This window comes from Chamaea fasciata, unplaced genomic scaffold (assembly GCF_029207755.1).
Source record: "Chamaea fasciata isolate MVZ Bird 193981 ecotype frontalis unplaced genomic scaffold, bChaFas1.0.hap1 SCAF_1, whole genome shotgun sequence".
NCBI classification, from domain to species: Eukaryota; Metazoa; Chordata; class Aves; order Passeriformes; family Sylviidae; genus Chamaea; species Chamaea fasciata.
The window spans coordinates 86,044,957-86,071,861 of record NW_027094086.1 but is presented as its reverse complement, the minus strand read 5'-3'; the positions used below and the strand labels follow the sequence as shown (position 1 = coordinate 86,071,861).

The 26,905-nt window shown below is 47.8% G+C and overlaps 1 protein-coding gene and 1 long non-coding RNA gene across 2 annotated transcripts; both read left to right on the top strand.

Annotated features, from left to right (window-relative positions):
- The first annotated feature begins 5,919 nt into the window (after positions 1-5,919).
- NRN1 (neuritin 1) lies at positions 5,920-15,398 on the top strand. The gene is made up of 3 exons (XM_066187661.1): positions 5,920-6,352; positions 10,411-10,555; positions 13,415-15,398. Exons 1-3 carry the CDS (start codon positions 6,298-6,300, stop codon positions 13,644-13,646), a joined length of 432 nt encoding a protein of 143 aa, XP_066043758.1. The 5' UTR covers positions 5,920-6,297; the 3' UTR covers positions 13,647-15,398.
- A 21-nt stretch (positions 15,399-15,419) lies between these two features.
- Positions 15,420-23,925, top strand: LOC136292241 (uncharacterized). The gene is made up of 3 exons (XR_010721866.1): positions 15,420-19,399; positions 20,628-20,672; positions 20,955-23,925. It is a non-coding gene; the product is annotated as an uncharacterized lncRNA (long non-coding RNA).
- Positions 23,926-26,905: the final 2,980 nt, after the last annotated feature.

Genomic DNA, 26,905 nt, shown 5'->3' with positions numbered 1-26,905 from the left:
GGTTTTTTTCTAGAACAAATCATATTGACTGTAACAAAGAAAACGCAGTGGTGTTTCAGTTATTGAAGTCCTACTGTAACTGAAGGTTAATAGCTGCTGTGGCAGTAGATACTCTATAAATCAATGGCAGAAACACATGAATCAGAATATCACCCCACTGAGGTACATCCCATCTCACTGTGGTCAATAGAAGTTGTTCTGCCAAAGTCCATGGAAGCAGGAAATGTTCACATGTCAGCAAATTTTAATACTAGTTATTGATAGATATTGAGGATATAGGTTTTATGTACCCAGTTTTTGTTCTGGCAATGGCACTGTTTACTCCGGAACTGAAGTTTGGTTCTGAGTCGAGATCCAGAATTTGGTCATTGGCATTTGCAACCAGAGAAGCTGAAATCATCTTAATGCCATAGGACTATATTCAAGGTTATTACCAGGCACTCAGGATGGCAAGTATCTGGGGCAAGGTGCCTGTTAAGGATGTCAGAGAGTGAACAACAACTCTGGCATGTTACCTACAGCTCAACACAAACCTTCCAATGCCATATGTGGTGTGGATTTCACCATAAGGAAGCAGTCACTGGAACAACCTCCAAAAAGATGGGCTGGATTCCCAAGCATTGGAGGTTTCCAAGACACAACTGGACAGGGTGCTAGATAATCTCATCTAGATTCCTTTTTCCACCTAAGGTTGGACCAGATGATCTCTGGAAACATCTTCCAACCTGAGTTGTCCTATGGTTCCATGTTCCATGACAATAATAATTCTGGATGCCAGGAAATCCACCCATACAGGCCTTTCACAGCCATTTTCCAAGTCTATATACTTGCCTCTAGCCTATAATCAAAAGTTCATTACATTTGCCATCAAAGTGAAAAAATATCCCAAGACCGGCTTCAGGCTTCTGCTTCTTGAAGGAAAATTTCAGTGGTAAAGATGCCAAGAGCTGATACTGCTTTTCTTCTGAGACTGCTTTGCTGAAACCACCCCACTCTTTTGAAACATCCACAGGCACCTTAAGCAAATCATGTGTTGCAAACATAATTGTAGTGGGTGTGAACTCCATCTGGCTCGGGAAGCGCAGGCTCGCATGCCTCCCCTCAGCTCGCCTGGGCTCAGCAGCAGAGCCACTGCCACAATCCAATAGAAAGGGGTCATGCTCATAAGCAGCATTTTGAGTGCATGCACAGGCACCCTCCTAAAAATATATCCCAGAGGAGTGCAGTTAAATGCAAACACTGCTCTTTCTGTAATAGATAGTGCTTTCCTTACTGGATTGGCTAGCACAAGCTGATCATGGTCAAGTGATGCCTTGGTTTCTGAAGACTGCTTTTTGAAAGAAAGTACTGAAGAATGAACACAGAGACTGAGCTTTTCAAATGAACATAGAGGAGTCTGGCATTCTGGAGTCTGGTATTCCCCTTTGAAAATCACAGAAGCTGGGCCTGAAGTTTCCATTATTCTAATCACTTTCTATGTTTATATCAGATCATTTTTTGATGTTTCAAATAGGTTACAAATACCTTAAACAGCATTTTTCTTTTTTTTTTTTAAGATTTGGTATCGAGCAATAATGTCCCTTTTACATCCAGTCAACCATATACTTTTTTCTTTCCCAATTTTGTATTTGAAACCAGAGCAACAGTTTACATTTCAGAAATATATTTTCACAAGTATGAAATGACAATGATTTTCATGGTGAATGATAAGTGCCATTTTAGTACAAATTTCTAGAGAGACATTGGGCAGATTCTGGTGCATAACTTTAATTTTTTATGCTTAGCTGAAGTCAGACACATCCAACCAGTAATGAAGCCAGGTGTCTAATGAACAAGACCACCCAAAAAAAACCCTTTAGAACTATTCTGGCTGTTAGCGAAAGGTATTTCTTTAATCCTACCTGTCACATTTTCAGTGTGTTCTCATCATTTTTCTGCTTAAATATAATCTTGGTGGATCATACTTTGAACAGCTATTCATTTCTCAGCTATGTATTTTTCTGGTTGGCCACCTTGCTCTAGGGGAAGTAGCAGCTGAGGACGGGAGCCACAGCAGGAGCAAGGGCAGCCACCTCTGCAGGACTGCAAGGCTGTCAGTCAGTCCATCCCTCCTTCTCAGGAGAGTAGCGAGGCAGGAGGGTGAGGCGGCACAAGCAACTGGCTCCTGTTTCCTGACCTCCAGGGTCGGTTCTGTGGCTGACGGTGAGGGAGAGAAAAAGCAAGCGGTCACCTCCTGGTAGAGGCAGTGTTACTGCAGGATGAGCTAACAGCGAATACATTGCTCAACACCCACGGGAGGGACTTTTTAAATATCACCGTGATCACTGGACCCTCCCCTTCAACCTGAGACGACGCTTAGAATAAATCAGTCTCTGACTGACAGCACCAAAGATTAAGTTTTTATCCCTATTACTAGCCTGAAAACATGAAATAAAAAGCCCATGGTGTGAGGTGTTTGAAGGGATATTTTGCATTTTAAAAAAGGGATGAAGGGAAAAAGAATTTGTGGAGATACAGACAGCTTTGCTGGGGAAAGCATCTCTCTGTTACCTTGAGCCGGCTGCCTCTTTTGAGCTTCAGCCATGACAGCCAGCAAGCCAAAAACTAAATGAGAAAACACATCCTCTAAACGTGGTGGGTCCCCTTGTGGTAGATGATTTCGATGGAGCTGAGCTGGAATTAAATCATCTGCCCAGCACACCGCTCTGTGCCTGGCAGCAACAGCACAGGGCTGCCCACCCAAATATCCAGGCAGCCCCCTGGGCACACGGAGCAGCCCACGCCGTGCCCGTGGCTATCCCTGGCAGAGCTATATCTGGCCAGCAGCCGTGGGCTCTGTCCGTCTGCCTCCGCCACGGTGTGACACAGCAGCCAACCCTAACAAGTGGAGCATGAGGCTGCTGCTGCTGCCAGGGTGGAGAGCTTTTTTCTTAAAAACAAGGGCAAAGTCGTGCTGATGAGCAAATTGTCCTAACAGGAACTGAGCAGGGCACCGTCAGACGTTCCTCACCTTAATCACAGACTGATGTTTCTCAGAGATGGGCTGATATTCAAGCACCGTCTAAAACATGACACCTTCTAATACCAGGTTGGGAAAAAAATAAAGAAAAAAAAGGACAGTCTGATAAACAACTGTCCCCACTTCATCCTGCTCCCCGGCTCCAATAGAGCTGAGAGTGCTGCTATTTGAGATGGGAAGAAACCGCTGGCTTTTGTTCAGAATCTATAGTGCAGTGGGCCCCTTCCTGGGGCAGGGAAGGTGGTAAGACTGGAGTCAGGCTTGAATTTCAGACAGATCTGGACTGCCCCAAAAGTCAAGAACATTTAGAGGAATTTGGCCAGATCCTTTTCTCCTCTGTAATTGATGCCTCTAGCCGTGAAATCTCTTTTTGTTGTTGCTTGGCCAGAAATTCCCTAGAAATGCCTGTTCTTAGGAGATTTGTGGCCAGATTGCCAGAGGCTACAGTCATTTCGGCAGTGATGGACATATCAAAAGCCAGATATTAAACTCTTCCTGATTGTGCATTGGAAACTGCCCCAAAATTCCAAAATTCATTCCAAAGCAGATTTGCAGAGTGTAATATTCAACCCAAACCTCTTGGAGCCAGCCCACCCTTTAAGCTGAAGCTATAACTTCTATGCCCTTAGAAAAGAAAAAAAGAAAAAAAGAAAAAAAAAAAAAAAAAGCAGACAAAACCATAGCAGATTTGTATAAAAATCAGTAAGAAATAATAAACCAATACAGTTATCAATATGGCAGAGAAGTGAAATGAAAAATTCCTCTTGCTGCAGCCTCCAGAATCTGGTGCTTCTGCAAAGGTATCTGGTCCTTCTCAACAGCAAACACAGCCACAAATGGCCAAGCTGCCATGAACTGATAAGTCCAAAGTTTACGCCCATGTACCTCAACCCACACTCCTTTCATACTCTTCCTTTTTTATCCTGATAATGCACAAACTATGATATATAAAAAAGTCTTTTGGGCTATCTAACCCATCTCTCTAGGGAAAAGGACAGGGCTCAACATTTTGATAACTGCTTCAATCTCTCTTATGCGTTATAAAATCCCTCATCACCACGGCAGCAAAGAGCTGGGTAAAATGGTTTTGCCTTAGCTTCATCTTAAAACTTTAGCTACTTTGAAGGAGAACTTTGTGCACAGTGCAAAGCTTAGCCTTCATCTCCTTGACACTGCCAATGACTTCAGGAGGGTGTAAAAGACAACCCTACTCTGGGCTGCAGCTTTATGGTGGACTGAATGGAAGGGCAAGTTGCCAGGGGACACAGCCCCACGGCCTGTGCCTTGCACTTCATTCAGTACCATGTGTCCATGTGCTGAGCTGGCTATGAGAGCTGGCTGAAAATGAACCCTTTTTTCTCTTTTTTTTATTTTTTTTTTTTTTAATTCCTCAGATTAGTTTTCAGCTAGCTCTGTCCTCTAATTTTTTCCCTGTCCACGGTGGAAATCTATATATAGGAAGAAAAAGTGGAACAAAAAGAAATGATGGGAAGGCACAGAGGTGGAAGGCCAGTGTTTTTTGTCTGCAGGGCCCTTCTGCTGATGGCCAGAGTAGTTACCCAAAACTACCCTTGCCTTTGAGTTGGAGAAACAGAGCTTGGGGGCTCATGATGGCTTTGAGGGGCTGCACATGCAGGCTGCCACTGCACACATTAGGTAGACCTAAAAAGGCAGTGGCATTCACCAGCACTATTTTGTGAATGGAGCGCTCAGCAAGGAAGCCTTCCCTCTTGCCCTCCAGTTTCTTTATTCGTGGTTGCACTGTCATTTAACCCCCTGCAATCCCTCTCCTTGCCAGGTGGGCTTTATGCATTTGCAGCCCGTGGGAGTCACGGGTATCTGGCCTGGCAGCTGTTGTGTCTCTGTCATTCGGGTCTGTTTATTAACACGAGTGGTTTGTAAAAGAGAGGGACTGGTAGCTGGTCCAGGACCCTGCGGCACAGCCAGGACTGCAGACCGGGGGGAACAGGGAGGAATGGAAGCCAAGAGTAATTTTCACTCCGACGAGACCCCCTTTGGCTCCCGGAGATGCTCCAGATGGGTAGTGAAGGTCAGGGCTGAGCTAAGTGGGGGAGAAAACTGGGCAGTGAAAAAGCCACGGGAGAAGGCTGTAGGGGTTTTGTCTGATTACTTTGCGCTGAGAGAAGCCCATGCTGGTACCTTGAGGTCCCTCCCGTACTGCTGTAGGGGATGGCCTTGAGGACGGTCCCGGGAGGGTGCCTGCGTGACAGGGTACCCCAGAATAAGCCTTAACCCCGGCAGGGCTCATCGGAGCCTCAGACGGCCCCACGCCCTCCACCCAGCCCCATCACACCTGTAGCCCGTCCGCAGAGGATGGGGTGCGATGGCGGGGTGCCACGGTCCCAAGCCGCAGGGCAGCCCCACCGCCACTCCCCAGGGCTGTCCCACGCGTGACCCCTTTCGCCACGCCACCCTCTGCGGTGTCACCGCCGGGCTGCTGCCGCCGGGATTGAGCACCGGCAAAAAGGCCGGGAGAGACCAGCCCCCCTCCTTCCCCGCTCCCCCCAAACCTCAGCCCGAGGGTGACGTCATGGTGGGGGAGGGGCGGGCAGGGGGAGGGGACCCCCGCACGTCCCTGTCCCCCTGCACGCTGCGCAGCGCGGGGGCCGGGCCGGCCAGCCCCGACGGGGCGGCCCCGAGGGCGGGGGGGGTTCTGCCGTGCTATCCCCACCCCCGGGGGGCGGCTCCTCCGCGTGCGTGTCTGTGTGTCTGTGCCTGTGTGTCTGTGTCGGTGTGTCCCCTCCCGCCCCCGCAGCGCTCCCGCCCCGGGGGGACGGTCCCGGCTGCCGCCCCCATCGCCACCACACGGGGCCGGAGGAACGCGGGGAGCGGGGGGGAGTTTCTCGCTGATTTATGGGGCGGGGGGACACGGGGAGAGCGGGTAAATCCAGCCTGTGATGCCTATAAATGGCGCTCCTCTTCCAAGGTGCACATTTATTTTAAAATATATATATATAAATAAGAAGGGGGGAAAAAAGCCCGGTCGGTGTCATCCCCCCACGTCAGGGCCGGTGGTGGGCGTGAGGCTGTACTTCCTCCGCCCCCTCCTAATGGAGCGAACCATTCCCAGCCAGCCTTCCTCGCCCTCTCCCTCTGCCTCCCTCTTCCTCTCCTTCTCCTCTTGTCTCCCCCCCTTGTCTGCAAAGTCCTCCGCTGCTCGGAACTTGTTGGCAATGTCTATTTTTCAGCTTTCCCCCACGTTCTCCAAAGTAACTATTTAAAGATCTGCAGCCGCAAATGGTTTTACTAAATGTAGGATGGGACTTAAGTTGAACGGCAGTTATATTTCTCTGATCCTTGCTGTACAGATAGGTAAGTGGACTGCCAAATTCCGTGTCAAGTTGCGCGCACCCCAGCCCGGCTGATGCATGCAGGAGCGGAGCGCCGGGATAACCCGGGCGGTGCGGGGCGGCGGCGGCGGGACCCCGCTCTCCGCTCGCCGCCTTCCCTTCTCCGCGGCAGCTTCGCGTTCCGGCACGCTGGCAAGGCAAGGGAGGAAAGGGAGCTGGTTTCTGATTTCTCGTAAACCACTTTTGTTTCTCGGTTTCCCAAAGCGGTGCATGCTCACTCATACTTCGCTTTTTATTTCCCCTCCGCCTCTTCTTCTTTTCCCTCCTTTTCTCTTGGTCCCCGCGAATGGTTGCGTTTGTATCTGGTTTTCGGATATTCCCTTCGTTCCCTTCCACTTACAATTTGGTGACTCCAGCGCTAAGAAATTCTCCTCCTCTCCCCGAGGGACAGGGAAATAAGAACCGGCACAAAATGTCTTGCGAGAGATCTAGCTGGAAAGTTTTTTGCAGAAAATCAGGGGGACAGGCGAAGGTCTCCCTTTGGGAACCAGAACATTTCCCCATTTGCAGAGCATCTTAAAACCAAAGAAAACCCATCACTAAATTAAAAGAAATAACGAACTCGAATGGGGCGATTAAACAAATAAAAAATACTTTTTAAAAAAATCGCTGAGTCCCACCGCCCAATCGTTAATTTTGTGCTTGGAGAAGACCTGCCAAAAATCGAGCAGGTCCAAAAAAATTCTCTGTATGCTGTTACTTAAAATAGAACAGGTCTCTTTCCATGCCGGTGTGTATTTTGTGTGCTTGTTGCTGGTTTTGTTCAATATCTTGGGGTTTTCGTTGGTTGCTTTTGTTGATTTGCTCTCGGGTTCATTTTACACGTTTCTTTCCTGGATTTTTTTTTTTTTTTTTTTTTTTTAGTTACAGACATTAAACAATCTCCAAGTTAATGACCACTTTGGTCCTATATAGGCAAATTTTAAAGACTATCTACTGGAAATGTACGTTCTCGAGCATGATCCAAAACTGAGTTTTAAGGAAAGGGGGATTAAAGCATGTCTTTTATTATCTAGACTGTCAGGTGTGAAGAGCCCTTTGAAAATATCTTCCAGCAAAGGAGTTCTAGTGCAATTAAAAAAAAAAAAAAAAAAGAGCTCGGCATTGCTATTTAGAGATCCTTTTGCTCGGTCACACTCCTCTCCAGAAAACCTCTGCAGCATTTTATGGGTACCAAAGAAAGAAGAGGGGGAAAAAAATATTTTAAAAGGAGGGGAGAATTAGAAAGGGAGGCAAAATGTCTTGAACACTTCCTCATCTAAAAAGGGGGGGGTCGGGGAGGGGAAGAAATAGTGCAACGAAATGTTGACCTCTGGGATATGTGCTTAAATGATGCAAACCCCTACATTCGTATTACCATTCCATTTTAAATAAGGCTGAACTCTTCAGAAGGCCAGTTTTTGTACTGTCACAGAAAGAAGGGGGAAGGGTTTTTTTGGATGTTATCCTCAATTTCAATCCTTGCAATTTTTGTTTGTGTGTTCGTTCATTCTTTTGGAGGAGGAAGATTTTTCTTTCATTTGTGTTTATTTGGTTCAACCGAGGACGGATTTTATTGAAATTTCAAAAGGCAGCTAGAGTCGCTGGGAAATGCCGTTCCCGGACTGGTGTGAGCATGAGCAGTCATTTGGAAAGTTACCCCCAAATACTGCTGCACACCGCGGGGATGGTGGCGGTGCGGTGGCTTTGCGGTGCCCTGGAAGGGGACGGCTTTGAAGCTCGTGGAGGACTTTTCTCCTCTCTGCTCCTCCTTCGGTATTTCGGGTAACCTTCCCCCCACCTCCTCCACACCTCCCCACCCCCGGAATCAGCTTCTGGTTGTTTGTGTGGGGTTTGCAAAGGGCCGCTGGCTTTGCCCCGTCCCCGGTAAAGGCTCGTGTGAAATGGATGCTCGGCTCGTTCCCAAAATGTCTATGCACCGGGACGTAAAAAAAAAAAAAAAAAAAAAAAAAAAAAAAAAAAAAAAAAGGGGGGGGGAGCGGGGGGGGTGTTTATTTATTTATTTATTTAGGCATAGGAGATCGGAGCTGTCCGAAATCCCTGACATTTTGGGAGGTGACCAAAGTGGGGGGCGGGGTGGGCTAAATCTCCGCGGAAGGGACAGGAGGGATGGACCAGTCGCAGGACTGGGAGAACGGGGAATGGGTTTCGGGAGGGGGCCCGGTCCGTCACGGAAGGCTTCTGCGGTCCTGCTGCATTGCACATTGCTGCACACTGTTATCTTTGCACGGGGGGTGTGGGGTGTGGAAGGTCGCGGCAACTGCAAGGCACAAGCGACCTAGTTCGTGAGAAATCCCGTTGTCTTTGAACCAGACAGAACAGCGTCTATCCGCTTTTGCTTTTCCTCCCCCTTTTTTTTTTTCCTGCCTTCCATTTATTTATTTAATTTTCTTAATTTATTGGCGGGGTGTAGGGCAGGTTTGGACTGGGGATACCCCGTGCGGAGGCGGCGGCGCGGGCAGACAGGGCCAGGCTGCTCCTCGGGGGCGAGGGATGCTCGGCTCACCACTGATCCCAAACGTGACCCTCCCAACCCCACACCCTGGCCCCAGCCTGGGACAGGGCTCCTCTTCGAACCCCGGAATTTCAGCCCAGCCCGACACTTTTTTTGCAGAAATTCGTGGCAACTCCCCCTCCGCTGTAGCAGCCGGAGCGGGATGGCGCGGGTTTTATAGGACATGTTTTTACCCTCGGGATGGTCTTCGGTTCTTCTCTATTTGTTTGCCTGGCTTTCTCTCTCTCTCTCTCTCTCTCTCTCTCTCTCTCTCTCTCTCTCTCTCTTTCCTATCGTAGCCAATGTCTGGAGCCTGCTGGGGGTTTGATGTGGCTGGTACTGGTGTGTGTGTGCGTGTGTGTGTAGAGGGGAGTGGCCACCAAGTCATGTTAGCGATGAATCAAACGGCAAGAGGAGGATTTGGGTTGAAACAGTCTCTTTTAGAGTCAGCCATTTAACTTGTAACTGGTACCTGGCAAGGAAACACACACACACACCCCGTCACAGCCATTCCCTGGGGACACAGCGCAGGAGGAGACCTCCACCCGGCAGTCTGGGCGGCAAGGGGCTCCTCCTCAAGGGACGGGGGAAGCCCCTTCCCGCCCCCGCTGGCCGCAGCAACATCCCCCAGGGACAGGGACACCGCGGCGTCCCCAGCTCCCGTCGTGGGCAGGAGAGAGGCTGGGAGCCAGTTCCTCGCCGTGCCCGGGTACCCGGGGATGCCGTGGCGCAGCCCCTGCCGCGGGTACCGCGTCCCGTACCGTGCCCTCTCGGAGCACGCTGGAGGAGCCCGTAACTCATTTTCTTCCCCCGTTTGCAGGCGGTTGCGCTTGTGTTGGTTCCCGTTGTACTGAATCGAATACCCTTGACTAGAGCTATCCCAAGGGATGCGTGGGCAGCGGGTTTGGGGGAGCGGGGCTCACCCCGGCCGGTCTCGCCAGGAACACAGGCACGGCCGGGCCGGCGCCCCTGCAGCTGTCTGCGTGATTTGGCTGTCCCTTCTTTGCGTGTCTCTAGCGCAGCTCTTTCTAGTGATTTTGTTTAAAAAAAGAATTCTTTTTCCCGCTGCGCCTTGCACGGTGTTTGCCCAGCGACCTGGGCAATAGGGAGCGTGTGCGTGTGCATGCGCCTGCGTTTGTACAGAGAAACGCTCCTGCTGCTTCGAGGCGGAATTTTCTAACAAAGGATCAAGTCCGGGGAGAAGCAGGCAGCGCATCTTCACCTCCCCTCCTCCTCTCCCTTCAAAAAAAAAAAAAAAAAGGGGGGGGGGGGGGGAAATGAGGGGAAAAAAAATCAGTGAAATCATGCCGCGGTACTAAAATCCCCTCCGGTACTAAAAAAGGGGAAAAGCCCCTGTCTCTCCTCCTCGAGTGGCCGATGGCGAGCCTAGCTAGGTCCCACCGCCCCTCTCCTGCCTCAGGTCGCGCCTTTAGCAAGGGCTGGGGGCGGGCGGGGGGAGGAGGAGGGAAGAGGCGATCCGGGGGCGGCGGGGCCGGCGGTGCTGACCTGTGCCCCTGCCCCCGCAGCGTACCTGGTGCAGGCGGTGAGAGCGGCGGGGCGGTGCGATGCGGTCTTTAGGGGCTTCTCGGATTGTTTGCTGCGGCTGGGCGATAACATGGCCAACTACCCGCAGGACCTGGACGACAAGAGAAATCTTCAAACGATCTGCGCGTAGGTCTTTCCTTTCTCCTTCGGGGCCGCGCGGGGAGAATGGGGGTCACCTGGGGCCGGGAAAGGGGGGCGAGGCTGGATGGTGGCGGGAAGGAGGGAATGAACACAAGTAATGCGGGGGTTACGCTTTGGGGTTGGATTCTCCGCTCCAGGGGTCCCACCAAGCTCACTGCCACGGGGACAGGCCGGGCTTGGGGAACAGCGAAGTCTGGAGGGAATTTTTACAATGTCTTTTTTGTTGTTGTTGTTGTTGGGGTTTTTTTTCCTCCGTGAATCTGAGGTGTTTTGTTGTTGTTGTTGTTGTTGTTTTTTCTGATTTGTTTTCTTGATGGGTTTGGGGTTTTTTGGGGTTTTGGTTTGAGTTTTTTTGGGTTTTGTTGTTTTTGTTTTTTGTTTTTTTTTCCCCTTCCCTACTTAGCTCCTTTTTCGTATTCTTTCCCTTCCCCCGGTCTGCACTGGGGTGCTGGCATTAGCTGCACGGGGATCGTTATCCCTTTCCTTATTGCTGCCTGTGGGACACACAATCACCGGCAGGCTCCGGGCTCCCCCCGAGGCTGCCCACCCGGGCCGGGCACAGCCGGCGCTGGGGAGGCGGCTCCTCGGAAAACAAATCATAATTAAAAAGGGAAGAGCACAGTCATTCCATGAATAGCCCCGCGGCAGAGAGGCTGCCGTCCCAGCGCCACCGCTCTTCAGCCACCTCCATGCCCCCCTGGGAAAGCCCATTTTCTCCCAGTTTGGTCCAGCTCCTGGCACAGAAGGGACAAAAAAGGAAAGGGCAACGATAAAGGGGAATAATAGTAATAATAGTAATAGTAATAATAATAGTAATAAACAAAAACAATAAAAATATTTAAGGGAAAAAAGTGCTCGCCTTGCAAAATCGTGTCCGAAACAGAGAGGAAGAGACGAGCATTTTGGATATGTCTGGGAGGTAAAAAAAAAATAAAAATAAAAAAAACCCCAAACCGCCACAAAACAAAAAAACCACCCAAAACCAAACCGCACATACACACACACAAGGAAAAATAAATCGATTGCAGCACAGAGTGTTTTCCCTGTTTTCGGTGCACAATCCCCCCGTTTAAAAAAAAAAACCCAACCCCAAAAAAAAGCCAACAAAAAAGAAAATCATATTTAGAAACGAGATAATATCTTTAGACATAAATAAGTTCGGTATAGTTCTGGGTTTTAATTTTGCTCCGCAAAAATCAGGAAACAAAAAACATGAAATAGGAAGGAGGAAAGGAAAGGAAAGGAAAGGAAAGGAAAGGAAAGAAAGGAAAGGAAAGGAAAGGAAAGGAAAGGAAAGGAAAGGAAAGGAAAGGAAAGGAAAGGAAAGGAAAGGAAAGGAAAGGAAAGGAAAGGAAAGGAAAGGAAAGGAAAGGAAAGGAAAGGAAAGGAAAGGAAAGGAAAGGAAAGGAAAGGAAAGGAAAGGGGAAAAGGAAAAGGAAAAGTGTGAAGAGATTCTGTAACACTCATCTCGTCCTACCTAGACATTTCTGAGTCAAACACCCAAAAAGGCTGGCACCTCCCAGTAAATGAAGGGCTGCGGTTTACTTTGTGTCCTGCAACAGAAATAAATATCCAAGGGCAGCAGCATCCTGATATGATATGTTTTGCCCTCGAGTGCCAGATCAGATGTGGTCCTGATCTCTAAAAAGTAACTCTTCCAAGAAAGAACCTTTTCCCGACCACCTCTTACCATCCGATTGCCTTTGCCCTGTGCCGGGATGTGTATTGAAAGAAGATGGTGAAAGATTTAATTTTCCTTTGGGAGATGCAATTACAGCAGAAATACTGCAGGAGAGGCACACTCTCAGACTCTGGCTTCTCAGTATCTCATTATTTATTACAAATGTAGCAAACATTGGGAGTCTGCAACCGGCTTAGAGTGCTCATAAATTAGAGGCAGTAGGACCACTTTAGGGAAAAAAAAAAGAAAAAAAAAAAAAAGAAAAAAGTTAGAAAATCAAGACCCAGTCTGCCTTGAGGCGTGGGGGAAATAGAAGGCAGAGGGCAGATTTGGGGTGATTTCCCATAACCCAGACATGGAGAGGAAAGATCTTCCAGTGCCCTCCCTATGTGGTCCATGGGACGACTGGTGCCTGCCCCGGCGGCAAACGCCGGTCCAGACCCCATGAAGAAAGGAATTGGAAAAAAACCAGCTTGTCCGAATAGCTGGAAATTATGCGAGGAAAGCGAATCTCTTCGCTGCCTATAGAACCCTGGTCATCAGGGAGACCTGAGACAGAGATCCGAGATATCCGAGAGGGATCAGGGGTCCCTCTCACTGCCCTGCAGCGGGTCGGTGCGAGGCGCCCAGAAGCGGAAGATGCTCCCTCTTCCTTCTCCTACCCTTCCTGTTTCTCCTACTCTTCCTCCCTGACCTTTTCCTGAATAAGAGACTTTTCCCGCCCCAGGGAATCCCCCCCGCTAGAGGGAGGGATTCCATACAGAGCACCCGAAAGGATGCCTGTCCCACCCCCACTGCCCGCTCCCACCGGGGACGAGAAACCCTCGGCACGAGCCCGCGGACTCCTGGGCTGACACCTGACAGCCGACGGGGGCACGTCCCCTCCTCCCCGTCAGGCAAAGACCGCTCTGCCAGAGATCCAGCAGAACAATTTTTGCAGCGCCCTGACCGGGCTGGTGCCGAAGGCGGGGTTGGGAATGGAGGGGACCCCCGAAACCTCAGCCGGCGGCTCCTCCCCGCCGGCCCAGCCTCCTTTTTAGGCACGCCCGGCTCGGCCCGGCCCCGGCGGCGGGAGGAGGGGGCGGCGGGCCCGAGGGGCGGGCCCCCTCCCCGGGAAGGTGGGCGCGTTCCTGTTTTGACGCCGTTGCTCTCCCCCCCTGCAGGTACTGGGATGATTTCCACGCCTGCACCCTCACAGCGCTCACCGATTGCCAGGAAGGAGCGACAGACCTCTGGGAGAAATTGAGACGGGAATCCAAAAACCTCGATTTCCAAGGCAGCTTATTTGAACTGTGCGGAGGCGGCAGCGGCGCGGCACCGTCCCTGCTCTCGCCGGCCTTGCCCCTGCTCCTGGCGGCTCTGTGGGCCGCCCTAGTGACCTGGCTGCCTTTCTAGGGCGGCGAGCACACTCACACCCACACCCTCTCCATGTGCTGGATCTATAGAGGAAGTGTCCATCCGTTGCTTTGGGGACGTTGTGCTTTTCTGTGGTTGATGATGATGATGATAGTGGTGGTGGTGGCTGATGATGGTGAAACACCCATGTAGGACTGTGGAAGCGTTCTCCTTTTTTTTTTTTTTTTTTTTCTTTTCTTTTTTTATTCTTTTTTTTTTCTTTTTTTTTCTTTTTTTTTTTTTTTTTTCTTTTTGGTGTGTGTTTTATTTGCCAAATCTTACCAAACAGGCAGCGGCGCGCAGCCCAAATCGGACCTCAGCTTTACTATCGCTTGGAACAAAAATAGAAAAAAAAAAATATAAAGAAACAAACTCGAGCCCTCGTTGTGCAAACGCAATCTCAGGAACGGCTCTGGGCCACCTACTGCTAAGGCTGTAACCGGCCGGGTACCTCCCGGCGAGCCACGGGCTCCGCTAAAAATGTGGCAGTGTGCGAGGCGAGAACAAAAACCGCAGACAGGAAAAGGCACTGGCGAGAAATCCAAGGTAGATGTCCACGTGTGAAGCATATGGTGAATAATTCACAATCTCTCATCTTTCCTCCACAGTCGCTTGGGGTTTTTTTTTGGTCATTCCACTGGGAAAAAAATTTAAAAATAAATAAAAAAGAACATTTTTCCTCGAGGAGAAAAGAGAGCGAGAGAGGGAGAGAAAGAGAGGGAAACGAACAGCTAAGGAAGGAAGGAGCAGGAGAAAGAAAAATGTATCTGAATGCCTGGAGGAATGAAGGAATGCTGCTAACATCTTTGAGAGTTTACCTTTACTTGCTGTTCGAAGGCATCTTTCCGAATTCACTGCCTTTAATTTTTTCCTCCTCTTTGTTTAGATGTCACACATAACAGTAAAATATCTGAATATCCAACCGTAGAGATCACAAAAAGGGGGCTTAAATGTAAACCTAAAGGAAAAAAATAACAACAGCAAAATGATTTTGAAAAAGGAAAAAAGAGCTTTGATTTTAAAAGAGAAGAAAAATGTAATTTAAACAAAAGTTTATTATAAAGTCAATTCAGCAAAAAATAACAAAAAAAGATTTGCTACAAAGTATAGACAGAAGTATAAAATAAAAATTATTGTTTGAAATGAGGGTGTCGTCCTTTTTATAAAATATGCCTAGAGTATCTTGAAAAGGACAGGGCATTTAAGGCAAGGAAGTCTAAATCTTGAACCCATCCCTTGACGAACACGGCAATTTCAGTTCAAACAAGGACAGGGCGCCTGAATCGCTTAGTCGAAGCCCTTCTCTCTCTCTCTCTCTTTTTTTTTTTTCCTTCCTTTTTTTCTCCTCCTTCAAAATATGCTGTAAATCCTCCTACCCTCCTCCTCCTCCTCCCGAAGCCGCGAACCGCAGCTCCCCCGCTTCCCGGCCGCCCGGGACCGGCGCAGGGAGCCCCGCGCAGCGGCGGGGGCGGTGGCGCGGCTCTCCCGCGGGCGCGGAGCGCTGCCGAGCCCCGGCGCAGGGAAGGCAGTAACCACCATTAAGGAGGAGGCTGCGGAGCCGGAGCCGGGGCGCAGAGAAGTCCTTTCATAATTAATAAGGCAGCTCAGCCCAAGGAGAGAGGGGAAGGGGGGACGGGGTATTGATTTCGCAGCAGAAGCTGCTCTAACCTCGGCTATTTATAGACGCCTGATGCCTTTATAAAGAAATACGCATCAAAGAGTAAACACGTCCTTTTTACTTATAAGAGGAGAGCCCAGCTGGCGATCGGGGGTGGGTGGGTGAGTGGGTGGGTGATGGGCAGGTAGAGACCACGTATTGGTGCGAGGTGATTTATTCTGCTGGGGAGTCGTTGCCTGTGCGATAGCTCTCCTTTGCCAATGTGTAGGGTGGCAGAGTCTCTCCTTCGCCCCCTCTCCCTGCTCCCTCCTTTCCCAAGGTCCGCAATGTAATGTGTAAGCAATAGCAAATGTAACAGTTCATAAATCAAACAGTGGGTCGCAAGCCAATCTGCATTTCCCAAACGGATTGAATCCCAGCAACGAATGTGCTCAGGAACTGGAGCCAGGCGCCTTTACCACTGGAAGCAATGTTGATTTTTTAATGATAAAATACATTATGCGTGTGTTGGGGGGGCTTTGCAGAGCTCAGTCTCGCTTCGGCAGACACAGGTCTGCTTGAATTTCGTTTTACTTTGGCCTCCCTCTAGACTCAATCCCCACCACCACCAAAGAAAAAGAAAAACCCTGGAGAGCAGAGCTTTGTTTAAATGGTTTAGGTTATTTTCCCTCCCCACAGAGGATCTAGACCTAAATTGATTTTTCTGTGCACATCTCTGTATTCATGAGGTCAGGCGCCGCTGTTACGGTTTCCTGTAGCACGAAATGCCAGATGCCGAGGAGAGAGAGGAGAGGGAGTCCTTGCTGGGGTGCGAGGGGCTCCGCAGCCTGCTGCCTGAGCCGGCTGGGCCCCGGGGACCCCCGCCGGCGGCCGGCAACGCGCCCCGCTCCGCCCCGGGGTGCCCGGGCCCCGGTCCCTCCCGCCGCCGGCATCCCCGCCGCCGCCCACGCCTTCCCGGCTGCTGGACGGTGCCCGCCCGTCAGAGGACGATGGAAGGGAGCCTAGCAGCTTTCCCTCACCCCACAGAAGAAAGCTGAAACGCCCTAAAATAAGGGGGCGATTTCCAGCTCGTTAGCGGACCCCAGTTATCTTCGTGTGAAGTTCAATTACTAATGAATAATCTCTCCGTAATTAGCACATCCCCCAATTAACCCTCCGTTGAGGAGGATAATAAACGGTGGCAAACCAGTGAAAAAACAGCCGAGCGGGTGAGGAGGGTGGCCAGTGGTCGTTCCCGGGCCTCTTTCCTCCCCCTGGACTCTCCTGTTTGGGGCTAATAATTGTCGGGCGCTCACTCCCGGGGCACAGGCCGGCCATGGGCCTGCCGAGCTAGCCGGGATGCACTGACCTGCACTGCACCCCGCAATTTCCCGCACAGGCGGCAGGGATGGCCGCAGACCCCGGTCCCGCCGGCTCAGCTCCCCCTGGACAAACTGGCAAGGGAAGCCCTTCCCGCCGGCAGCTCCGTGTTTTTTTTCGGGGAGCGCGAGCAACCAACAAATTCTCCCTTCCCTTCCGCCCGTTCATTTTATAACAGCCCCTCAGTGCTCAAGGCATTGGTTGTTCCTTTTTCTGCCCCTTTCAAGGGCCATTTCTGAAGCCTGAGTGCAATGGTCGATTGTATGTATTTAATTTTCTCGACCACAGGGATGGATGGCTGCTCTGCCTTGCCATGTTGTGTGGCCAAGGAAACACGAGCCCTCCGCCAAGTCCCAGAAAGGGACTGAGTGTACTGGGCTTGCCTCCTGCCGCCTTGCACCTGTAGGGTTTGTAAAGGCTGCGGGAAAGGCTGGGCTGTCTCTTGCCAGGCTGGTTCCACTGCCCTAGGCAGCGGCTGCTGTAGCAGGAGCTGGAAGAGGTTCAAGCCTCTAACATCCCTTCTTAACTCCCGGGCAAACGTGAGCTGGTGAACTGGAGAGGGGAAAAACGCAACCGAAAAGTGTTTAAACCTTGACAGTGACCACAGTAAAATTATCCCCTGCTTAAAAGAAAATGCACACACAAGCACGCATAAAGGGGGGAAAAAAAAAAAAAAAACAACAACAAAAAAAACCCCAAACCCAAACCCAAAACCAAACAAAAAAAAACCCCCAAACAAACATAAATGCTGACCAACAGGGGAAAAACCCGCAGGTGAAACAAAAGACAAGCCAGTGCATTTCTAGCTGGCTGGATAATCAGGAAGGGTTGCAGCCATTGCGGCTCTGCCTGCCCTAATTCCTATCCCCAGCTCCGACTGAGCAACCGCAGCCCCGCAGTCCCCGGAGGGCTGCAGAGCGCTGGCTCCTTCCCCGGCAGCGCTGGATGCACCCGTGCTTGGCCTGCGGCTGCTCTCCTGCTGCCTCCCTCTCCCTTTTAGCAGCCTGGCAGAGCCCTACAGGGAGGGCTGCACCTTTCCCCGGCTCTGGCTGCCCTCCGACACGGGGAGACCCTGCCAGCGCTGAGCTGAGGTGGTAGCGATCGATTATTTTTGCTTTAAGGGGGAAAAGAAAAAAAAAAAAAAAGGCCTTTCCCCATCTGTTCAAAGGCTGTAACAGGGAGATGGAGTGGGCCTGTGCTGGGAGCAAAAGCTTGAGCCAGGACACATAAAACTGAGGAAAAATCTGAGTCATAGTGGGGGCAAACTGGTTGGTGCTTATGGAGGGAGCAAGGAGGCATGGTATGAAAGTAAGGTGCAGTATCCATCTCTGACAGGACTTTTTGGTGGCTATATCTACATTTCAGAGGAAGCAGCCAGTTCATGTCGGTCCTTGGCTCATTTGCACAGTCTAGGGATGAATGGATCAGTGGTTCTTCCAGTCCTCTTCCTCTCCAGGGTCCTTTTAAAATCTGTGTTGTTGCTGTCCTGCCCAGTGAAACCCAGTAAGTTCTGTGAAGGGCTGACAACCTAAGGAGAGAGAGAACAGTTCAGCCTTTCTATTCATCAAGCTGATTCATTAATGATTAGTGCCATTAGGTGGACTACAGTAGTGCCTGAGGGCCCCAATTAAAGGAAAAGTGAGCTTGTTAAATCCAGAAAGCCAGATTCTCCCTCTGATACTCCTGCCTGATGTAGAGGTGGTGTCTCCAGGGTGGGCAGCAGGAATAGCCCTGGCTTTCTATGTGAGCAGCCTCTGTGCCTTCCCCCCCTTCCTCCTCCACTTTTCCCCTCTCCCCTGCCTTAGTTGCAGATCCTGCTTACAGTGTGCCGCAGAGCAAGGCTGTTGCAGGAGTTGGCTGGCAGGACTTGCAGGAGGAGGTGTCAAACCAGCTTATTCTTCCAAGCCACTTCATTCTTCACCACGAGTGGGTTTGGGTGGGCTTTTTTTGGTTTAGGTTTTGGGGTTTTTTTTGGGCAGGGTTGAGAGCAGGCAAAGTGGTGGGGATTGCAGAGGAGTCTGTTATGAAATCAGATGCGATTTTAGATGTCTGAAAGAGTTTCTCTAGGCTAAAGGCAGCTGAAGATCAATTGCACTGTTGGCAAATGTGCTTCCAGCTGGCTGGTGCCTCTCTTGAGCTGGGACAGATTCAACCCAGGGCCCATTGCAATGGTAGTGCAGGGCAGGGTTTCATTTGCTTTGGGCTGAGGACCTTCTGCTGCCCAGTTCCACCAGTGAGAAGAGAAACTGGAGATGATGTGGGAGAGTGACAACAGCATTATTACTGGTGAGTTACTGGCTGTTCCTTTCCCTTCAAATCCCCATGGTGGGTCTGTGTTTGAAGATTTTGCTTCAAGCCCCATATTCCTGAACTATGAGTTTGCTAACAAATGGGCAGACTGTGCTGGCACAGAATTTGCCTTTCAGGAGGTACTGAAGAAACAGGTTTAAATGGATCAAATTCTCAGAAACCCAGACTGTGGCTTGTGACTTAGCTTTTTAGGCTGTATTGTTTGTTTTATTTTGTCTCTTTGTTTGCTTATCTCCAAAGCTGATATGAAGAAAAGATGGAAACAGCCTCCTGAAGGTCAAGGTGAGACTGACCAACACCTGAGTGCTGGTATTCACCAGCAGTAATAAATCCCTGCTCACAGGTGCTGGAAGTCTCTTCAGAGAAACAACATTGCTGCAGGGGACAAACAACTAGTCCTGGCCTTCTTTACACAGCCATTCTCTGGGAAAAGCTATCCCCTGAAGTCAATGTGCATTCTGCCTAGGTAAGAATTTTGAATGCTCAGTTTTACCTCAGACAGGAATGTTATCCCAATAGGAACTCCAGGTTCATGCCACTGAAATACAAAGAGCTTTGTGTGTGCATTGTGTTTTGCATCTCCAGGTTTCTTGCCCATTATATCAATTTATTAAGGACTGTGAAAAACTTAGTAGATCTCTCAAGCATCAAAGATCAAAGCTGCAGGACACCTTGGTTTTTTGGGGGTTTTTTTTGTGGGTTTGTTTTTTATTTCCAGGAGGCAGCCTCAAGAGTGGATGGGCAGTGCATCCTTTAATAACACTTTAATACCACCAATTTCTTTAACAATTTGGAAACTACTTCATGTTCAAAATGATGCTCCCCAAGGCAGCAAACTAAAACCTCAAAACCTCAGTCAACCAAAGTAAAAATCCAAGTAACCAGCCAAAGAACCACTAGTAACCATAAGCAAGAAACAATCACTGGTAGTAATAGGAGTTGCTTGAATCAGATTTATCCTGCCTTAAACCACCTATTTTGCTGCAGACACTGTCAGTAATTTTCCTTCATATACAGCTATGTACATGGTCTAACTCTGCCAAATACAGCTCTTCTAGGGTCAAACCATGTGTCTAGTATAATCTCTCTTTGTCAGGACTTCTAATAGTAGTACTTCTGACAATAGTAGTACTCTAAGTACAAGAACTTTTGCAGTAAATGGTCAGTTTGATATTTATGCTTCTTTTAATGCATTTTATTTTTGACTGGGTAGTGTAAGAGGTCTCATCCATTCCTGTGCTCCCCTGGGACACTTTCAATTTTCCAGTCCTCTGGCACAAGCTGCCTTTTGCAAAGGAATGATTCCTGTAAAGGCACTGCCTCATTTTGTTTCCCATATTCTAAGAAATCCTTAAATTATGTTGTCAGATGAAAAATCCAGAACATATTTTGTTAGCATGGAACATTGCTCACATTAGTTTTGCAACGCCTCATTGAAGGATCCAATATGTCAGAAAATTGTCCTAAGCTCTGGTTTTTATTGAGGCTTAATAGGTGCCCTTGTCCCTTTTACTAGACACATGATGCAAGGCTTGTTTTTTTTCTGTTGCCACGTCATTTCACTTGATCTCCTTCACCCTCACTCCTAGTGTCCATTAAATGGGAGTAGCACTTTCAGATCTTTGAGATTTGTGAAAATTGCTACATGAGGAGATAGGCTTAATTAATTAGAAAAATTTTATTTTGTCTTTTAGCTTTCATCAGAAGAAAAACACCCAGATTGAAACGACAAATAATAGGTAAAGGATGCTCCCCTGTTGCTTCACAGATCTGTTACGTAACAGAAAACATTCAGCCCTGGGTGCAGGAGAGTGTGGTTCATGTCCCTCTCCTTGCTGCAGGCATTTCAGGCTGTGAATTTCACCCCGTGCCGTCGGCTAGGCTGTTGAGGGCAGGTTTCAGTACCTGTCCTTCTTGCAAAATCCCAGTCCATTTTTAGCCATGTCACTCGCTGCTCACAAGCCCCCTGTTTTGCTGTGCATCAAAAGTTTATTTAATTACCTTCCCTCCATTTTCTTTAGGTGTTGGTGATTTGCACTCTCTCCACCTGAATCAGATATCTGGCACATCAATACTTAGAAGGCTTAGGAGAAGAAGAAAACATCAATATTTCACTGAACACAAAAAGTTGCACAACTCCCCAGCCTTCATTTTAATGTCAGCAGTGGTTAGTTCGTCGTTTTTCTTTTTTTTCCCTGTAAGATGAGTGATTTCCACTTCTTTTTGAATCCCACCTGCACAAATAGCTTGTTTTTCTCCCTAGCAAGTGTTAACAAGGATCAGCGAGGATTTTGTTCAGGCTCAGTAGTCAGGCAGTCCTGGGGTGGCTGACTTCTAGGAAAAGCCGCAGCAGGAACAAACGAGAGCCAGCCTACGCACCAGGCACAGTTTTGCTGGTCCTCAGCTTATGTTCCAGCTCACACTCATGGTAAATGAACCGCCCTTAGCAACTGCAACGCCGACCAACGCCAGCAGGACAGATCCGGACGAGCTGGATGCCTCCTCATGGAGCTGCCCTCAGAAACGATGGCCCATTACAAGGCAGCTTCACCCTCCTCAGCAGAGCTGTGCCAAGCCACGGCAATTTAGGACTTGCTCTGCTCACTTCAGTCCGTGCAATTTCGTCCTTTGTGTGAACCAGATCATGCAAATGGGGGCACCGGAGTCACAGGGAAGTCGAGTTCCACACGAGTAACTGGCATGAGAAGGAGCAGCAATTAGCTCTAAATTCACTCTACCAGCCTGTCATTTCTGAGCTCTCCCCTGCTGCTCTGCAACTGGAAGCCTTGCGCTCTAGAAGAAGGGGAGAAGAACATTTTGCTCATGCTCATATTAATCAAGTCATCTTGTGAGCTGCTGAATCTGTGAAATTGTATCTCCCATGGAGTTCAGTGGTAATGACTGTCTTCGATGTGGACTCTCTGGTGTCTAATAATACAGTTATATTTCTGCAGTGGATGCACTCCCCGCATTTTTTCTCCTCTGCCTGCCTACTTCCACAGCACTTGTAGGCAGCTCAAACCTTTGAGACTTCTATCCCCTGTCAAGTTTGATCAAACTCAGTTCACAGGCTCAAAAATTATTTAGGAGGGACCGACTGGCACTTGCACAGACAGTGTGATCTCATAAGCTTCCTTTCCTTGGGAAACTAGGCTACCAACCTAGCAACGGGGTGAAAAAAAAAAGCCATCCTGCTAGCAAAAAGGACCTAAACACCAGGAGGAAAAAGGGGAGGTGGGAGAGGAAAGCGAAGCTGTTTTGAAGGGAAAAGAATCGCTGCCTTGTGGCTGCAGAGCACTCACACACTTAAAGGGCCAGCCTGGGAGAGACGTGCTGGAGAAAATATTCTCCAGGAGACGGAAAGTTCTCTCACGAAAATTGGTAAGGGAGAGAAATGACCTGGATTCATCTCACCACGTGGCATGCTAAATGGATATCTCTATGGTAAAGATCGTCTCCGGTGACACCTGTTTCTCCCTGCGGACTAGAGGAAGACACAGACACAATTAGCATGCAACCTGTATGCCTGCAGTATCTAAAGCGAGGTGTGTCCTATCCCAAAGGGAATGGTCTTCTTCCCACTCTCTCCTTCAGACCAAAGTTTTCCATGGTGCTGCTGCAGGGTTTGTTACTTCATGTACTACATTTGTATTTTAGAAAAGCTGCTGTGTGTCTTAATAGCTGCAGATGTATGCATGGTTTTACTGGGCATTTATTATCACTTATTCTCTTTGCACTGAAACCTTTCCTGTCCTTGTATCTTATGGAATAAAATTCTTTAAGTGAGCTTTAATGGTTCTATGATTCTACTTCTTTACAAATTAGGGAGCTGTCATCCCACTTTTATTTGCTATCACACAATGTTTGAGGCTGTCAAAAGTATTATGGTGCATACTCACATAAATTAAAATATAATTTCAGTAATTATAATGTCACTAATTGTGGTTTTGCACCTGATGCAATTACTCACATTCATCTATTGATCTTTTCTTTGTTCTTTCTAGATTTAGGTGTTCCCTCACTCTTTAATCTTCCCTGCCTATGGTTGATCATACAAACAATGAAACTTGGAAATAGAGCTCAGACCTTCCCATCAGTTTCTGTGTGGCACATGAATGGGATAGTTTGGAACTCTGTGTGTACTTGGAGTGCAGGATATGCTCAAAATCCCACTGACTATTTTTATGTAATTTTTATGAGGCTTAGAGTGGGTCTTGTTATCCAAATATTGCACAGTGCAATTGGTTGTACTGGCCTAGTCCTAAAGGTTTTCTAATTTGTAGGGGGCTTTTTTTGCTTGTAGCCTTTCACATAAAATTACTCCAGGGCTGCTGTGGCAGCCTCTTTCACCAGTGCTCTTTTCCTCATAGCCTTCCATGGGTGAATTTTTTATGGCATATTCCCTGGGAAAAGGCTTCCTATACCTCAGCCATCCTTCTTTGCCTTCACCTCTACCTTTTCATCAGGTTGCTGTCAACTTATAATTCATATAATTCAGCACTCAAGTTCTCACATTATTTCCACTTAATGCCTTCTAGAACCATGAGTACATGTTACATAAAAAGAGTATATAACAGTAATTTTAATATAGGAGAAGTAATACCTGATTAAAAACGCACACAAGGAGTATCAGCCAATTAGCGTGCAACATTTGTACTTAATCAAGCATAATCCAGCCAGTGCCAGTGTTGCCATCAGGCAAAGATCACTGGAAGGCAACTTGAGCAGGCTTTATTAAAGGGTATAATTTTACTGAGGGGTGGTTGTTGGTATCATAGTGATCTCCTGCTGCACTGGAGCAGATGCCAGGAGAGGATGGCCACCTGAGGACGCCTAGTTGCATCCTGTCTACAATTTTCCTTTTAACCTTGAAGTTGGTGTGTGTCACCAGCTACACAGTGAATAAAATCAGTGAATAAAGCATGTGCTTTGTGTCTGTCAACCTGCCTCAACTTTCTCAACTTTTGCGTTGAAGTGCAAAGTAAAAAAATAATCTGGGCTTCAGAATTCCCACTCTGTCCAGAGAGTTTGAGGATAGTGTTCCCTCTTCTCAAAGATGCCTAAGACTCATTGGTTATAGTCCACACAGAAATTTCTTTTGGTTCTATTTCATTAAAAAAAACCCCACAAACAAACCTTTAGTGGGCAGTACATCTTTGTTATTATTTCCACATGTCAGCATTATTGCCATCCATTATTTCACTTTAGGAGTGGCTTGTATTATTCTATCTTGAAAACTGTTCCCAACTGTCTTAAATTAAACCAACATAAATTTAATTTAACCTGAAGGGAATGGTTACCTCCCAGACAGCTGCTATGCTTCTCTCTGCTGCTAGAAGTGTGTGGTACTGCAAGATCCTATGACACAGCCAAAGCTGCATTTGGGCTTCAGTGTCCATGTGGAGCACTGACTTCACTCAGTTTTTCTAGCTTAACTCATCTTCAAAAACCAGCCCTCTGTCTTAGTGACAAAAGCAACCACTTGGTACAAATGTTTGTACTCTACAGATCATGTCAGAACAGTGGGACCTGAGCTGGGCACCCAGTGGGCAATGAGGTACCAATGACAGCAGATGTGTTATGCAAACTGCTGCTTGTACAAGTTCTTCAATGAACTTCTGTGTTTCAGCTTCTTTGAAGCAAAGACCAAGAGGTCTGCAGAGGTGCTCTCTAGGAAAAAAATGCCTAGAACAACATTAAAAGGCAATTTGTGCTGAAGTGTCTGGAGAACTCAACCTTAACAATAAGGTGAGTCACCTAAAGGAGGACCTACACACCCTAAAACAAATATATCTGAACAAACCGTTGCTAGTAACAAGTATTTCCTGATGATGTTCACCATCAGAAATTGCATTGATCATACCTGGACATCATGATCTCCTGTGGGTCTCTCCAAGTCTTTTTTCACCGCTTTCTAAAATTCCAAAGTGATAAATGAACATTGTCAGGAAATACTTGTTCTTTCAAAATATTTGCTGTTTGCAGAACATGTTCTTTTGGTTACATAAACAATATAAATTGGTCATCAATCACTACCACTACTGAATTAATGAAAATGTTTGCTGACCAGCTTTTCTGAAGACTTACTAGGGAAAGTCTTGCTAACAAACACATGAGGCTGCTCAGGCACTGGAAAGTCAGCGTATGTTGCTTTGGGATCAGAGAAAGAGAAGAATTTTCAAGACATGAAGCTGCGTTGGACATCTGCATATGGGCTGCTAAGTAGGTCCTCTTAGATCCACCATGTCCTCAACTGGTTGCTCTTCTCTTCCAGGTCTTTTCTGCAGCACACCTTTACTCAGCAGCTTTATGAGCTATATTCCCCCCACCAACCATAAATGAGACCTTCAGATGTCAAACCCTCTAATAGGGATAGTGTCACTTGGCACCATGTCCTGAAGAGCTGATGGACACGGAGCAAAAGGAGCTGATTATAAGGCAGATTACTAAGCTTTAGCATTTTTACACCATGGCAAAGAAACTTCTTTATCACAGGTTACTTACATAAGCTGCCTCAGAGGATAAAGGTGTAGGAGGAAACACAGTCAAGAGGTAAAGGTTTACCCCAGATATTTATATTCAGTGTACAGAAAAGATGCTTGCTGACATGCAGATGTTTGCCCCACTTTTTTGTGTAAACAGCACCTGGCTTTAGCATGTGAACTTAGCACCTTGTTTGGAGGAGCTGGGGCTGCATGAACTCTGCATTTGGCACCGAGGAAAGAAACTCCCTGGGGGCTGTGGAGCCCTGAGATAGAACTTTAAATATGTATTTAAAGGTCAGAAAGCAGCTTTGGCAACTCATTTTAGCTTTTTTTTAAATCTTTTTTATTATTTATATATATATATATATATTCCTAAAATTGGCGTAGGCTCTGGATACACCTGTTAAAGAGGATAGCAGAAAAAAAATCTTTTATGGTCATAAAAGTGGAGTTTCAAGTCTCATATTTTTTGAGAAATATAGCTTTGGAAAACAAATTTAGAGCAAAAGAATACACTTTGCTGCAGCTGAGAGTATTGCACTTGGTAATGTGGAAGCTGCCTGAGGAATAGACAGAATATATTTCATGTATTTTTTGCTAGGTCAGTGAAACTCCAAATAAAAATGAAACTATCAGAAAGTTTCCTCGCGTTTGTGGCACTGCTGGAAATCCTGAGTGCTTCTGGACTCAGTTTTCAGAAGTTTCAGATCCTCTCAGTTCCCAGGGTTATTACAACTGGAACTGTGGCTGCTTCAAGTTTAAGCCCAGCATGAATTAGAGATTTTAATATGATAATGAAATATTTTGTTCTTAAACTGGTGTACAGATACGGGTTAGCTATAGCTTTGAGTTCCGTGTGTTAATGCCTCAAGGTTGGATTGATAGGAAGGTCTGTCACAATGGAACACGAAATAAAGATGCTTGACTCCAGTCAGAAGGCAGCAGAAATCAGAAGGCTTTATTTACAAATCATTCAGCCCTTTTATAACATGCTGTGCTAAAAGGCACGTTATTGGTCCATGGGGCTGACACCTCTCCCATTGGCTAAGTAACAGAAATAGCAAATAACACTTGTTGTTATGGGAAAGGAATATTGTTTATACAAGGTTTTTTGGGAAAAAGAAAACTGTTGAAAAGTTTCCCTTGAGGAGACTTAGCTCTTCTCAAGTTCAGAAAATATCAAGCCCACAGAAGGTTGTTTTTGGAAGAAAACAAAAACTAATGGTTGTGTAGAAAAGTGTGAATATAGGCCATTTTTAGTGTGTTTTGTGCTGTATCACCTATACCTGTCCTCCCTCAAAGGCAGGCTTGGTTATATGCACTGGTGGTATTGTCTGAAGCTAGTTCTTGTTCACAGGCTTAGCCAGACTCCCTCAGGTAATGTTATGCACTTGTATCTCCATGCCAGTTCTGACGCAGCTCCTCAGCAGGTGGAGAGGACTGTCCTGAATCTCCCCTGAGATCAGCTGATGGAGCAATGTTAGGTG